The sequence below is a fragment of the Gavia stellata genome, chromosome 30, assembly GCF_030936135.1.
Source record: "Gavia stellata isolate bGavSte3 chromosome 30, bGavSte3.hap2, whole genome shotgun sequence".
Lineage (NCBI taxonomy): Eukaryota > Metazoa > Chordata > Aves > Gaviiformes > Gaviidae > Gavia > Gavia stellata.
The window spans coordinates 3970985-3984486 of record NC_082623.1 but is presented as its reverse complement, the minus strand read 5'-3'; the positions used below and the strand labels follow the sequence as shown (position 1 = coordinate 3984486).

The 13502-nt window shown below is 52.5% G+C and overlaps 1 protein-coding gene across 1 annotated transcript; it reads left to right on the top strand.

The window, feature by feature from the left end:
• The first annotated feature begins 4795 nt into the window (after positions 1–4795).
• FRS3 (fibroblast growth factor receptor substrate 3) lies at positions 4796–12767 on the top strand. The gene is made up of 6 exons (XM_009822067.2): positions 4796–4917; positions 5122–5210; positions 5745–5931; positions 7973–8134; positions 8718–8875; positions 9671–12767. The coding sequence occupies exons 2-6, from the start codon at positions 5145–5147 to the stop codon at positions 10595–10597; spliced, it is 1500 nt and encodes a 499-aa protein (XP_009820369.2). The 5' UTR covers positions 4796–4917; positions 5122–5144; the 3' UTR covers positions 10598–12767.
• Positions 12768–13502: the final 735 nt, after the last annotated feature.

Genomic DNA, 13502 nt, shown 5'->3' with positions numbered 1-13502 from the left:
CACTGCTCACTGGCGGTTTATATCTCTGCAAAATCACCCGGGCAGAGAAAGAAGCTGGAGGAAAAGGAGAAGAGGCAGGCGAGCATCTCCACAGGCTGCCGCTCTCCGCTTCCCCGCAGAGGGGTCCCATCCAGGCTGTTGAACCAGCGCTGCAATTCCCCAGGGACCCTTTAAGGTCTTAGATCTGTGCCGGGGAAGTTAATCCGCTGTTTGATTTTGGTGGGAGGTTGGTCTCCGCAGCTTTATCTTGATCCATTTGCCGTTATGGACTTTGTACCACCGGGTGGTGGTGGGCCCCCCCTCCTCCCCGCCGCCAGCTCCCAGCCAGAGCTGCAAAGTGGCTGCTGCCTGCGCGCCCCACGCTCCACCGTCCCTCTGCACGGCGGAAAGATTAATGGGCAAAGTCCTCGTTAGACCAGCCGGACACAGGGACTCAGACTCGACAGATGGGTCACTCAGGGCTTTCTGAGGTGGGACCAGCCGCCGTTCCACCGAAGCCACCGCCCTGGAAATGCCACAAGGTCCCCCACGGGCGTTGGGCGAGCGTGCACGTGTGACGGGCAGGACGCTGGCCCGCAGGGCTTCCCTGCTGCCAAAACACCGCGGAGCGACGGGTGTGCGGCTGGCAGCGTCCCCGTGGAAAGGGCAGGGCTGCAGCCACGCAACTCGGCGCTGGAGCGGACCGGGAGCGCTCACATGTTACAGCTGAGGAGCCGGCAGCCCCCGCCGCCCCTCTGAAGCCATGGCTGATGTCCGACAGCTCCGTGCCGTAACAGCGTGGGTGGGATTGTAATTGCAGAGCGATTGCAATTGTAAAAATTGCGAGTGTAGAAATGACAACTGTAAAATCTGCAGCCCAGCCTACCTCTTCTCATGGCCTCCCTGTCGTCCTGCGTGCAGGGCAGCCCCCTCGCACATGCCCTGAACCCTTCTGGAGACCCTGCACATTCCTGGCCGGGAAACGGTGCCTCGTCCGAGGCCAAATGCTGTCCGCGGGCGTTATTATTTAGCACATCGCAGTGCTCAGGGGTGCTGGGGCTGAGTCGGGACCCCACGCAGCCCAACCGCGAGCAATTGGGCACCCGTCGAGGGGGTCTGGGGATGCAGCAGTCTGCGGGATCCCAGCACTGAGCTGCCATTGACTGTGCTGGTTTAGTACTCGGATACTGGGGGAACTGGGGCAGGCGATGCACGGGGATGCTGTGAATGGGGGTGGCTGGGTGCAGAGCAGACCCCCCAGCTCCCCTCCTGCCCCAGCCCCCCCCAGCCCCTTTCACTGACTCCCCTAGAGAATCCCCCGACCCCAGACCCCCCCAAATCCCCCCCCACTGACCATCCTAGATCATCCCCTCACCCCAGACCCCCCAAATCCCCCTCCACTGGCCCCCCTAGATCATCCCCTCACCCCAGACCCCCCAAATCCCCCTCCACTGACCCCCCTAGATCATCCCCTCACCCCAGACCCCCCAAATCCCCCTCCACTGGCCCCCCTAGAGCATCCCCTCACCCCAGACCCCCCAAATCCCCCTCCACTGACCCCCCTAGAGCATCCCCTCACCCCAGACGCCCCAAATCCCCCTCCACTGACCCCCCTAGAGCATCCCCTCACCCCAGACCCCCCAAATCCCCCTCCACTGACCCCCCTAGATCATCCCCTCACCCCAGACCCCCCAAATCCCCCTCCACTGACCCCCCTAGATCATCCCCTCACCCCAGACCCCCCAAATCCCCCTCCACTGACCCCCCCAGCACCCCCTGCCCCAGACCCCTCCCAATCCCCCTCCACTGACCCCTCCAATAAAATCTCCTACCCCTCTGCCCCCCTCAGCCCCCTCCTGCCCCAGGACCCCGTCCCCAGCCCCCTCGCTGCCCCCCAGCCCTCCCAGCACATCGTCTCGCCCCCCAGACCCCTGCCCTGGCCCCGCCCCTCGCCACGACCACGCCCCCAACCTGGCCGCGCCCCCGCGTTCGGGGCGCCGCGGGCCTGGCGCGCCCCCTGGCGGCCGCGCTCCTGCCTGTCCGGGTCCTCCCAGCCCGAGACGCTCTAGGCGGCGGCCGGCGGACTCGCTGCTCCCGGCGGGCCCGGCCCGGGCTGGGGGGACGCGGCGCTGGCGGGGCCCGACCCGCACCCGGTCCCCGAGCCCGAGCCCGGACCCGGCGGGCCGGGCAGGGGACGGGCCGGGCCGGGGGCCGGCCGGCAGCGGGGGGCCCGGGCCTCAGCTCCCGGACGGCGGAGCCGGGCAGCGCCTCAGGTACCGACCCGCGCCCGGGCCTTCCCTCGGCACCGGCACCGCGCCTCGGCCCGGGGCCCCTGCCCCCGCGGCCCGCATTGCCCCCTTTTCCCTGTCCCCCCTCCCCGTCGTGCCCTCCGGTCTCCCCTCGCACCCCCTTCGCACTCCCTAGCCCCCCCTTGCACCCCCTTCCCCGTGTCCCCCCCGGGACTCGCCCCTTCCTCATGCCCCCCGTCCCCGCGGGGTGCGCAGGCCCCTTCCCCCTCCCTCCAGCCCCTTCTCCTTCGAGCGGCCCCTCTTGCCCCGGGGGGTGCCCCCCTCCAGCCCCTCTCCTTCCCCCCCCAGGGTGGGGGGCGGTGGGTCTGTTGCTGCGTGTCACGAGTGGGTCGGTGTGGGGCCATGTGCATTTCCACGCGAGGTATCCGTGTGCCCCTGGGCAGGGCTGTCCCGGGGGGGCCCGGGGGGGACGGGGTGCCCTGCTTCTTTGGGGTTAGGTGGGCCCTCACGTTCAGTCCTGGGGTTAGGAGAATCGCTTGGAGGAGCGGGGGGGGCATGAGGGGGTCTTCTGCAGTCTGGGGGGTACGGACAGACCTCTCTGGGAGCAGAGGGTTTCGCAGGAGGGCGAACGACCCGGCTGCGAAATGGGGAGAGGTGAGCTGCGGTCTGGAGACTGGGCCAAGGAGGGCTGCGAAGGCTGTGAGGAGGGTTGGGGTTTGGGTCCTGGGAGGTGGGGAGACGGGGATGGGGGTGCTGGGCTTGGGAGGCACGTGCTCCTGCTCGCAGGGAAGCGTATCGTACTATTAGAGTGTTGGGTTCAACTGGTTACGGCTCTGAACCGGCAAACTGCCGTCGGAAAGGTGTGTGTCGAAAGCGCTGAGCAAGACTGGAGTCTTGAGAGTCTCAGTGTCTGCGTGAAAGGGATGCCCCTAAAATATTCAACAGCGAGGAGTACTGGGAAGCGCGGAGGGAGTGTTCGGGGATCTCATAATGTTTTTTTTTTTCTCCTTTGTTCAGTTCTGACCATAATAACTGTTCAGGATGGGTGAGAGCACTCCAACCTAACCCCCTCACAGGTTAGACAGACGTGGGTGGAGGGAGCACTAGAGGGAGAGAGGAATAAAGAAGAAAGAGGGGGCAAAGGTAATACGTTTTCTACAAGATTATTTTTTAACTGAGGGAATTGATGAGATGGGAGTGGGAGAGCAGAGACAGTAGAGGACAAGGCTGCTAGTGACCAGATTAGATGAAGCGGAGAGGGATCTGTTGCTAAATTATTGATCAAAGCCTGTAAGGTCAGCGGGGAGTAAATCCATACTGAGTCTAGAAAAACAAATAGGATGGCTTGAGCAGGATGCAGTGTTGAACAGGGAGCGTGTGGTCTTATTGCTGTTAGGGGTGACAGGTATGTGCAAGAGGGCAGGCAGCAGCCGGCTTGATTTGTGCCTGAGCTCCTCCAGCTTGCTCGGAAGGAAGCATTTCTCTTCTGCAGGACTTTCCAGGGTTAGGACGTGGTAGGGAATTCTTCAGGAGCCAAAGCTAAGGCATGGGGTTGCAGTGGAAGGCAATTTAGGTTCTGTTTTGATGTAAAAAATGAAATGGGACCCCTTGGTCAGCTCACCTCTGGCTCTTCCCCCTCCCTCCGCATCGCTCTGCGCTGCGAGGGCAGCTGTGCAACGTGGTTTTGCACGGAGATGCAACTCTGTGATTCATTGTTTAATTTGGAGTGACTGGTGAGGCCGATTCTGGCATGGCAGAGTGTGAGGTTTCCAATAGCCTTTTCATTTTATTTACTGCTCTAGTGCCAGGCTGGTTATCCATATGGCTTTATTCTCTCACGCCTCAGATGGAGAGATGGTTAGCTGTTCTCGCCAAATAAAGCATGGCGTCCTCTCATGTTATCTGCTGCTGAATCCCCTGCCCTAGAGCGGGTGTGGAGTCCTTTAACTTTGCATCAAAGGTAGCAGTATTCCTCACGACTAGTGCGTGCAACTCCTGCCTGCTTGATACTTGCGCTTGCTGGCTGTTGTCATATAGCGGAGGGTCTATGTTTTCTGGCATTTGTTACTTAGCGTAGTCCAAAGTAGAAAAGCTGTTGTGTTCACTTCCTTCTAAGGCTGCTGGTTCTCTGACCCTTAAGGACCTTCCGTCGAGTGAAGGTATCTTCACGTTCGTGGTCAGCAGATGCGTGTGATTCCTCGTATCCTCACTACTCTCAGCCATTCAATATTACTGTTGTGTTTTATTTGCGCTACAGTAGCTCTGATAAACCCCACTCCTGTGTAGGATCCCCAAGCCAAGAGGTAAAATATCTTTTATTTTTAGGTTTTTTTAGCTGTAGACTGTATATTTTTTTTTTCAGAAATTACAGGAATGGTCTGTGCAGAATTATTTTCTATGTTCATATAAATGCAGGTAGTTAATTTAGGAAAAAAAAAAGTGCACCTGCCTTCCTCGTGATATTTGAAGGGAAATTCCGTCACAACCCTCCCCCTACCCCCTGCTTTTTAATCTTCTGTTTTTTTAATTTGTTTAACTGTATTCTCCTTGTCAGGTGGAAGATGGGCCAGTTTCCCTTCTGTTTTAGGTGACTCTGACACCTGGTTACCATGAAGTCCTGAAGGAGATAGAGGGACAGTAGTGGGAATTTCTTCTTACTCCTCCAAAAATATCCAACATTTGCCTAATGGTAAGAAAGCTGTTATTTTTAATTAGCCTTATAGTGTACAATGTCCATTAATCGAGGAACACATTGAAGAATTTGAGATCCACACCCACTGGGCCACGTGCAGGGGGATTGAGGAGGATACAGGCTGTAAATACTGTGTTTGGAGAGGGTGGGAGGAGTTGGTTCAAAATCATGATTGTCTTCTGTTTTGTGCCCTCTTCCCAGGGATTAACTCTTATGCTGACGTCATGGGGAGCTGCTGCAGTTGTCTGTGCAGAGACAGCATCCCAGACAACCATCCCACCAAATTTAAGGTAAGTATTGCACCTTCATCCCCATCAGAGAGTCTGTGACAGCACCGACTACTAGCAAACGCCAGCATGGCTTGGTCTCCAGGCATGAAAGGAAAGAAAACCTCTGCTCTGGCAGAGAAGTCTTTCACTGATAAGGTTTGCAAGTATGTTGCTGTTTTGGTTTGTTGGGGTTTTTTTTTTTCCTTTCCTTAAGCAACCTCTGCTGCAAATGTGTTTGCATTTGCAGTAGAAATTGCCTCTGCACTGAGATTCAGCCTGAGCAAGGAAATGGGGAACTGGAGAGAAACCTTTTATTGCTCAGGGCTGTGTTCCAGTGTCTGGGCTGAGACACATCAGCTGAACTGCCAAGCCCACAGTCTCCAGGGCTGCCGGCTTGGCGCCTTCTGCCAGCAATGAATTAATGCTCTCAGCTGAGAAAAAGGCCTCTCAGTAAATGAAAAGGGAATCCACGGGAACTACAGTATCTTCGTGGGTGGGCTTTTTTTCAATACCAATGCACTGAGTTTCCTGATGTGAGCTCTGTGGCCTCTGCAGGTAACAAACGTGGACGATGAAGGTAACGAGCTGGGATCTGGGATTATGGAGCTGACACAGACGGAGCTCATCTTGCACACTCACAAGCGAGATGCTGTCAGGTGGCCCTACCTCTGCTTGCGCCGCTATGGCTATGACTCCAACCTCTTCTCTTTTGAGAGCGGTCGTCGCTGCCAGACGGGGCAGGGTGAGTGTAGAGGTTCCTGGAAGAAGGAACGCTGAGGTTTCTGTTCCCAGGCAGCTGGAGTGAGCTGATGCTTGCGTCTTCCCAAATTCCTGCATCTAATGAATCAACAGGTTCTTTTGCAGCCTCTGTTCTCCCAGAATACCGAAATGTGCATGCACGTACAGTTAATACTCCTGATTAAAACGCTGATGGGAACAACATCGTGGCTCAGGACCTGGGCATAAATCTACTGGTCTCATTTTGCTAGTGCATCGGTGCTCATGAGGTAATGAGTGAAGCAGGCTTGAGCATTGGACGGGGCGTATTTAATGTCAGAGAGGATGTTGGACATCAGTTACACTGTCAGCTCTGTGCTTCGGTACTGAACGATGCACAGCTGTGGTGGGAGGCGTTGCTGGCCTTCTTCCCTTAGGAGCTAGAAAGTACTTTTTGCAAGGCTGAAGCTTTGTTAAGCATCTTTTAACTCTGGGGATGAAGTGAAAGGGCATCACCTGCACCTTTTTGCAGGTCCCTCTTAGGGTTTGCTTATTCCACAGAGCTGCCAAATGCACGTCAGTAGCAATAGTTGTTTGAGCACATTTTGGTTTTGTCGGTGCATTCTCTCTGCCTTGGTTAGTGCTAGTTCTACTTAATGCTTTGCATTTTGTGTCTGGCAGCGCTTTGTAACGTAGAGGGAAAGGAGTTTTACGTTTTACTGATTTTATGCATGGGGATGCTGTGTATAGAGAAGGGAAGTGAGTCACCCAGGAGCACATGCCAAGTCATCAGCAGCGCTGGGAATAGACTCCAGTTTTACAATGGTGCCTGTTAGTTCCTTTACCAGTCTGTCTCTCTTGCTTTTAAAGAGCTGAACGTTTTCTTGGCATCTGCATCCCCGGGAAAAAAAAGTTTCTTTCCTCATTCTATTAATGTGTTTGTAAACTCCTCCTTATCCAAAAGAACTCCACGTGACTGTTCAGTGTCTGTGTAAAGCACTGCGCAAATCTGTACTGCCGTATGCTCCTTTTTAATATTTATGTAAGTGGGGTTTTCCTCTCCTGGAGTGGTGTGCTTATCAGCTGCCAGCGATGGGAACTGCTTGTCTTCAGTTTCTGTTTTGCCTTTTGCAGGATGCAGTGATTAGAATTCTGCCCTGGGTGCGTTTTGGTTTTTATTTAGTCCAGGTAGTGGGGATAAAGCAGAGCCATTTGCTCTTCATATATAACAAAATTTTTAGCAAACACATACTTACTCATCAGTCTTAAAGCAGACAGAAATGAAAGGGATGGTATTGCGTTTTGATGAGTTTTCTCCCTTCCTTGTAGGATTTTTTACTGCTTAGTTAATTTTATTTGGAGGACTCCTTCCTGATGCTGCTCCCCACCTTATATAAGGCAGATAGAGCTTTTTTTTTTTTTGGCCAGAATCTTTAAAACCTTATTCTTTGGGGTAGCAGCTGTTGTTGCCATGCCGTTCTCGTTGCTATGGCTTTTGTGCGTGTGTGTACGTGCCAGCTTGGGATTGGTTAGCTCTGCACACACCGGCTCTGGTTTGGGCTGCTCCTTTGGGGAGACACTGTTTAATTCCACACATTTTTAAAATATGACGTTCTTGTCCCTCCCTCGTGTGCACACTCCACAGGGCCCAGTTCAGCTTCGAGTAGTCACCGGATAGACTTTCCCCTTGCAGGGAGAATTGGACTGAGTGCCAAGTGAGTTAAAATAGAAGATTAGAAATGAAACGAGACTGGTTAGCCTGTCCCTTTCACACCTCTGCTCGTGTGGGATTGATTGTTTTAAGATAACTGGGGTGCTCACTATTTTTCTTGTAGTAACGCACCATTTGGTCAGATGGCAGTCATGGCATTGTATTTCTGTTGATGCAATAATCCACTGAGTTGTTGGTTGCTTTCCTGTGGCTGTGAGTTGCAGGGCTTGATTTCTTTTGCTGTGTTTAATACATTCAAAATTGCCTGTTCATTTAGAGCCAGGAATTACATATACTCTAGTTAAAGCAGGATTGCATTCTTGCTTTTCTGACCCTCCTCTTTGTTACTGTGCAGGGATTTTTGCCTTCAAGTGTTCCAGAGCAGAGGAAATCTTTAATCTGCTTCAGGACCTGATGCAGTGTAACAGTATCAACGTAGTGGAAGAGCCTGTTGTCATCACCAGGAACAGTCACCCCACGGAGCGGGAGCTCTCCCGGACCCCCCAGGCACCCAACAGTAAGGCTTCGTCAGTGTCTGGGGAGAAGAGGGGAGGACACACAGACATGGGTGATGTCTGCAATTGCTTGCTTGAAACTGCCCTTTGCAGCTTGTGGATCTCTCCCGTGCGCTGCCTCGCTGCTGAGTATCTTTATGTCCATGTGTGCCCCATGGAGCATGTTTATTTTAAGCCCCCCCCGTCCGTGATGTGGTATTTTGTTTCCAAATAAACGGCAACAAAAAGCCCTTCAAATAGTCAACCGAGTTGTCACCCTTCAGTTGGTTTTCATCTGGACCGCTGCGAAGTGGCCTTTTTCAAGTAGCACCTACAAGGATCAGGTGGTTCCTGGAGGAAACCACATCTGGAAGAATTCGTGTTTGCTCAATTCCTGTTTCCATTAGGAGTGACTTAATTAGATTTAAACAAGAGGGCCTAGCCCTTGTATTTATACCAGGTACTTCATGGTAGGGATCTTCCCCAGACAGGCTGATTCTGACTTAGAGGGTGCAGTTAAGAGGCCAGCTTACTGTGAAAATAAAGCCAACTCCGTTTTGTAACAAATCAATGCTCTAATAGTTTTCTGTCTTGATTCTTTCCCAGGTTTGGGGTACACCGTCCCAGGATTTCCCAATGGATTTCACAGCTTCCCTGGAGAAACCCTATCATACTCCACAGCCCGCCACCCCTCAGTGAGCAGCCTGAGGCATTCCTCTGTGGGTGAAGACTCTACTCATGCCCTTATTGGGCCTGATGAGCAGGTAAACCTGGATGTCCTAAATTCTGGTGTTTGCAAGCAACGAACAAGCAGCTTGATTTGCTAGCAGTCCTGTGCAATACTAGATTTCTCTTACTCCAGCAAAGCTTAGGGGATCCTCATACCTTGTCATCCTTTTTTTCCTCTTTTGCTTCATTTTACTCTTGGAGACTTCTGCTCTCTGACGCTTCACTAGAACAGGCACTCTATCAAGGCTGACTGAGTTGGCTTCCACTAGTATTTGCGTGGTAATTATTTAACAGCAGCACTTAGCTTGTGAGTCCAAGTCATACTGCCCTATCTGTCAGCTATTACTGCAACCCCTAAACTGATGTGCAGATGCATACCCAAGCTCAGACTCTTTTTGGTTTTAATGTTCAGCTCTTTGTTCTTGGTTTTAGAATTTAAGATTTTTCCCTACAAAATCCAGCTTGTCTCAACCATTATCAGAGAAGCCTAGGTAGGTGTGAGAGCTGCAATAATGCCAGTGTAAGCTGCTCAAGGAAATATTTTGCAAGTGGCTTTGCTTTTTGTTCTGTGCCATATGCATCAAGTGTGAAATAGATGGTCTGCATCTTCTGCAGTTGGACTCTTTTTTTTCTGTCCTTCAGCCCACAAAACCAGAAATGGCTTTTGTTTGGCTTCCCAAAATCTTTTCAACTTCTGAAATTCTTTCATCTCCTGCTTCATCAGCCACTGAAAAATTTTCCATTCCTGTTGGTTTCTCAGCTGCTGACAGCTGCTTTGCTCTTGTCTCTTCTCTTCTCCTTTCACTGTCCCTCTGCTTCTCTCCTTGCAGTCCCACACCTACGTCAACACGGCCAATGGTGATCAGGAGCTGAGGGGCCGACATTGTATGCACTCCTTGCCTGAAGTCCACCCTCCTTTCCCCCATAGGAACCACAGCTGCTCCCTCGAAGATCGCAATCCCCAGGTCTTTCTGCAGCCAGGGGAGGTTAAGTTCGTGTTAGGTCCCACATCCAACTACAGACGCGTCTGTCGGCACCACCGGGAGTGCAGGACACACTTCTGCCCCCCCAACAACAACAACAACGAGTGCGAGGAGGAGTGCCCTTCGCCCCAGTGCGTCTACGAGAACGTCAACGGCTTGCTGCCCCCCAGCACCTCCTCTCTCTGCCGAGGCGGGCGCTTGAAGCTCACCCGGGAGGACACGGGCTTACCCGGCTGCTCCCATCGCAGAATGGCGTTGCTGCACTATGAGAATTTGCCATCACTGCCTCCGGTGTGGGAGTGCCAGCCGCTCCGGCGGGGCGAGGAGGACGCGGGTGCCGGGGATGTGCTGACGCCTTCCCCCAGTGGCTACTCCGAGGCTGGTGAAGAAGATCCCCTGCAGAACTACATGAACTCGGACAACACCGCGCTGCACGGGGGCAGCGGCCAGCGGCGCAGCGGCTTCCTGCCAAAGCCTCGTCGCGGCTGCGTGCCCAGCGTCTTCAGCTTTGACTTCCCCCGGCCCTGTCCAGAGCAGCCGCGACAGCTCAACTACATCCAGGTGGAGCTGGAGGCTGAGCCGCACAAGGGACATCAGAACCCACCGGTCTCCCGTGTCCCACCTCCTGCCACCCACGAAGCCCGCCGGACGGACTCCTACGCGGTCATTGACCTAAAAAAGACAGCGGCCATGTCCAGTTTGCAAAGGGCCCTGCCGAGAGATGATGGGACTTCGCGGAAAACTCGACATAACAGCACTGACCTGCCTCTGTAAGGGGAAACGCCAAGTGCAAGCACTGTGTCGTGGCTTCGGTACCTGCCCTTCAGTGTATTGCCCGGTGTGACTTCCATTCGCCATTGCCTTCTGCTTCCCTGTTTACGCCATTACCTGGTGTTATGGGATGGCTCCTACAGCTGATGTTAAGGCTAGTCTGTCTGTCCGTCTTCCTCTCTCTCTCTCTCCCATGTAGTTCATTTTTAAAGCCTTGTGGGATATTTGAAGACGCTGTGTGAAGGTTAAATTTCTGGCGAGAGGGGCAGAAGGTGCCAGCAATAATACTGGCATGGTGTGGCTACGGCCTCGAATTGGGTTAGCTCTCCTAAATTGCCTGGCAGCTCCGTGAGCAGTGCCAACAGCCTGGCTGCAGAGGCAGGGCAGTAGCATGGTGGAGGTGTGTTCCCAAAAGCGAGTTGATTTAGGAGCTCCACTGCAAATCAAGCCTGTTTCCCATGGATTTCATGCCTTGCAACTGCAGGCGAGCTCTGCAGCCGGGCCACTCCAAAGTCGGGTTTTGCCTTGGGGTTTCGCTGATCACTGATGACTTGGGAACTCATGCCGTGGTCTTTTCCCCCTCAACTTGCTCCTTTCTCCTAGTTTCTTGGAGCTCGTAGAAGCTTTTTATACTTCTGTCCCTTTCTCAGATTCAATTTAAATTGGGCAACTCTAGAAATCAATAGAGGAGGACAGACAGCCATGGGTACAGACACTGTGATCACATAAACCTGATTTCCTGAAGAGATCCTGCTTTAAAAGAGGAGGGGAAGACCACAACTGTGAGAGAGATTTGAGGTTTGGTATAGAAAACTTCAATTGTACCATACCCTGTTTTGATTTTTAAGGGTTCTTTTTGGTGGCTGTTCAGAAGTGTTGATTTATTTATTTGTTTACTTACTTATTTATTAAATGTTCTTTCGCATCCCAGTGGTAATTGCCAAAACCGGTGCCAATATGAAACATGTACTTGCTGTGGCTCACTCCTGTCTGGGGGACAGATCTCGGAAGAGGTTGGTGGCTTTGCTGAGCTGTGGTTGGGGAAAAGAGCAGCTGTCAATCAAAGATTTTTTTTTCAACTGGGACTGACTGTCACAGGGTGGGTGGGAAATGGTAAAGGAGACGTGGGAGTGCGAGCAGAGCTGCCAGGCAGCCAAGCTTGGAGTTGTATCAAAGTTGTTGCCTACACCCACGTGCCTGGCTGGGTCGATGAGAAATATTTGATTAGTGTTTTGAGTGAATGTGCAGTTTGTTTCCTACAGCTACAGACTTGGAAGGGCTAAATTTCAGCTCTCGGGTAAATTTGTGGCCTTTGATGTGGATTTTTCTCTTGACACCAGGGCTGAGCCTAAGCTGAGCTGTCAGGCCTCTGTGTGAGGTCCTGTGTAGGGTCTCTGCTCCTCTCCCGTTGCAGGATGTTCCTCCACCCTTCTCCACATGGTGACACGTTTCGGCTTAATCCCTCCCTGGATTACTCTTTGCCATTATAAGCTGTTTCAGTGAGACAGAAGTGCTCTGGGTTACTCTGGAGTCCCACCTTTCTGCTGTCTGTATTATTCATCTTCCTCCCTGGGATAGGAGTTGAGCGATCCAGCACTCTGCAAGGTGTCCCACTGCCTGCAGAAATGTTGCCAAACCTTGCTGTGTTCTCCTTGTCCCTAATGTTTTCCCAATGTCGAAGTCGGCGAGCCTCCGGTGTGAAAGAGGAGAGAACCTGATCGTCCAGCTGCAACCTGCTTCTGAGGTCCAGAAACTTGATTTCCAGATTTTTGAAGTTCAGCCTTTTTGGTTTTGGTGCTGTAATGTCATGTTGAAATGTGACTCTTTTGGGAGCAAAGGCATGTGCCATGCAGTTCAGAAAAAGTGATAAAAGCGTGAGTAATGCCATGCTTGTGTCAGCAGAACATGGATTTCTTGGCTTGCTGTTGCACTTTGAATTTAAAATGCAGCATATGCTTAAAATCACTGTTTTTTCCTTTTTTTTGGAAGTCCTTGTGCCTGTCTTCCATTCTTTTCTCCACCCTAACCTTTGTGTGATCTATAACTGAAAGGAAACCCAAGTAATATATTTTTATATGTATACCAAATGACTTTATTTGAAGGGAAAAAAAGACAAGTAATGTATCCCCCTAAATCTAGCTTTCATTTAGGGAAGTGAGAGAAGAAATTGTTTATATATATATATATATATATAAAACTTAACTGCGTTAAGCTTTAAATAAACTATTTAAATAAAGAGTTTCTAAGCTGTAAGTGTCACCCTCCGGGACAGCACTAGCAACTCCCACATGGCAGCACAGGGCAATGCTCTGGGAGCCTCCATATGAACCTACCTTTCCACTGTCGGAGCTGAGAAATGCAAAATACTTATTCCCCTCTTCCCCCCAGAAAGGGAAGAAAACGGATGAAATGTTTCGCATTCACGTGGAGGAAGAGGCCAGGGCCCTTTCCCACCCGCACGGGGGGTTTGCAGGTTGGTTAAATGCAAGGGAAGATGCTGTTGGGTGGCACCTTGTGTCTTGGGAGAAAGCAGGTGAGGCATGGGGCTGCTGCCTGGGTGCTCCCTGTGGCCACCAGCCTGGCTGCGTGTCCCTGACGGGTGGGACGAGGCTGGTGTGAGGGTCGGTAGGTGTTGTGAGCTCGAGGGGTGAGGGAAAGCACACCGGTGCTGGTGGTTCAGAAGGGCTGGGCTCCCAGCGAGCCCCGGCTGCAGTCCCATTTAGGTGGCTCTAAATTAGCTTTGCTTTGGGAAAGCTGGCTTTGATCTTTTGAACTGCTGACTTCCACGTCCTCCAGACAAACTGGCTTGTCCGACTTGTGCCTCCCTCTCCTCTTCGGTGAATCTGATGCTCCCCTACATCGCAAGGATGCTGAAAGCAGTAGTGACAAGGAGACTGCTGTGCAATAG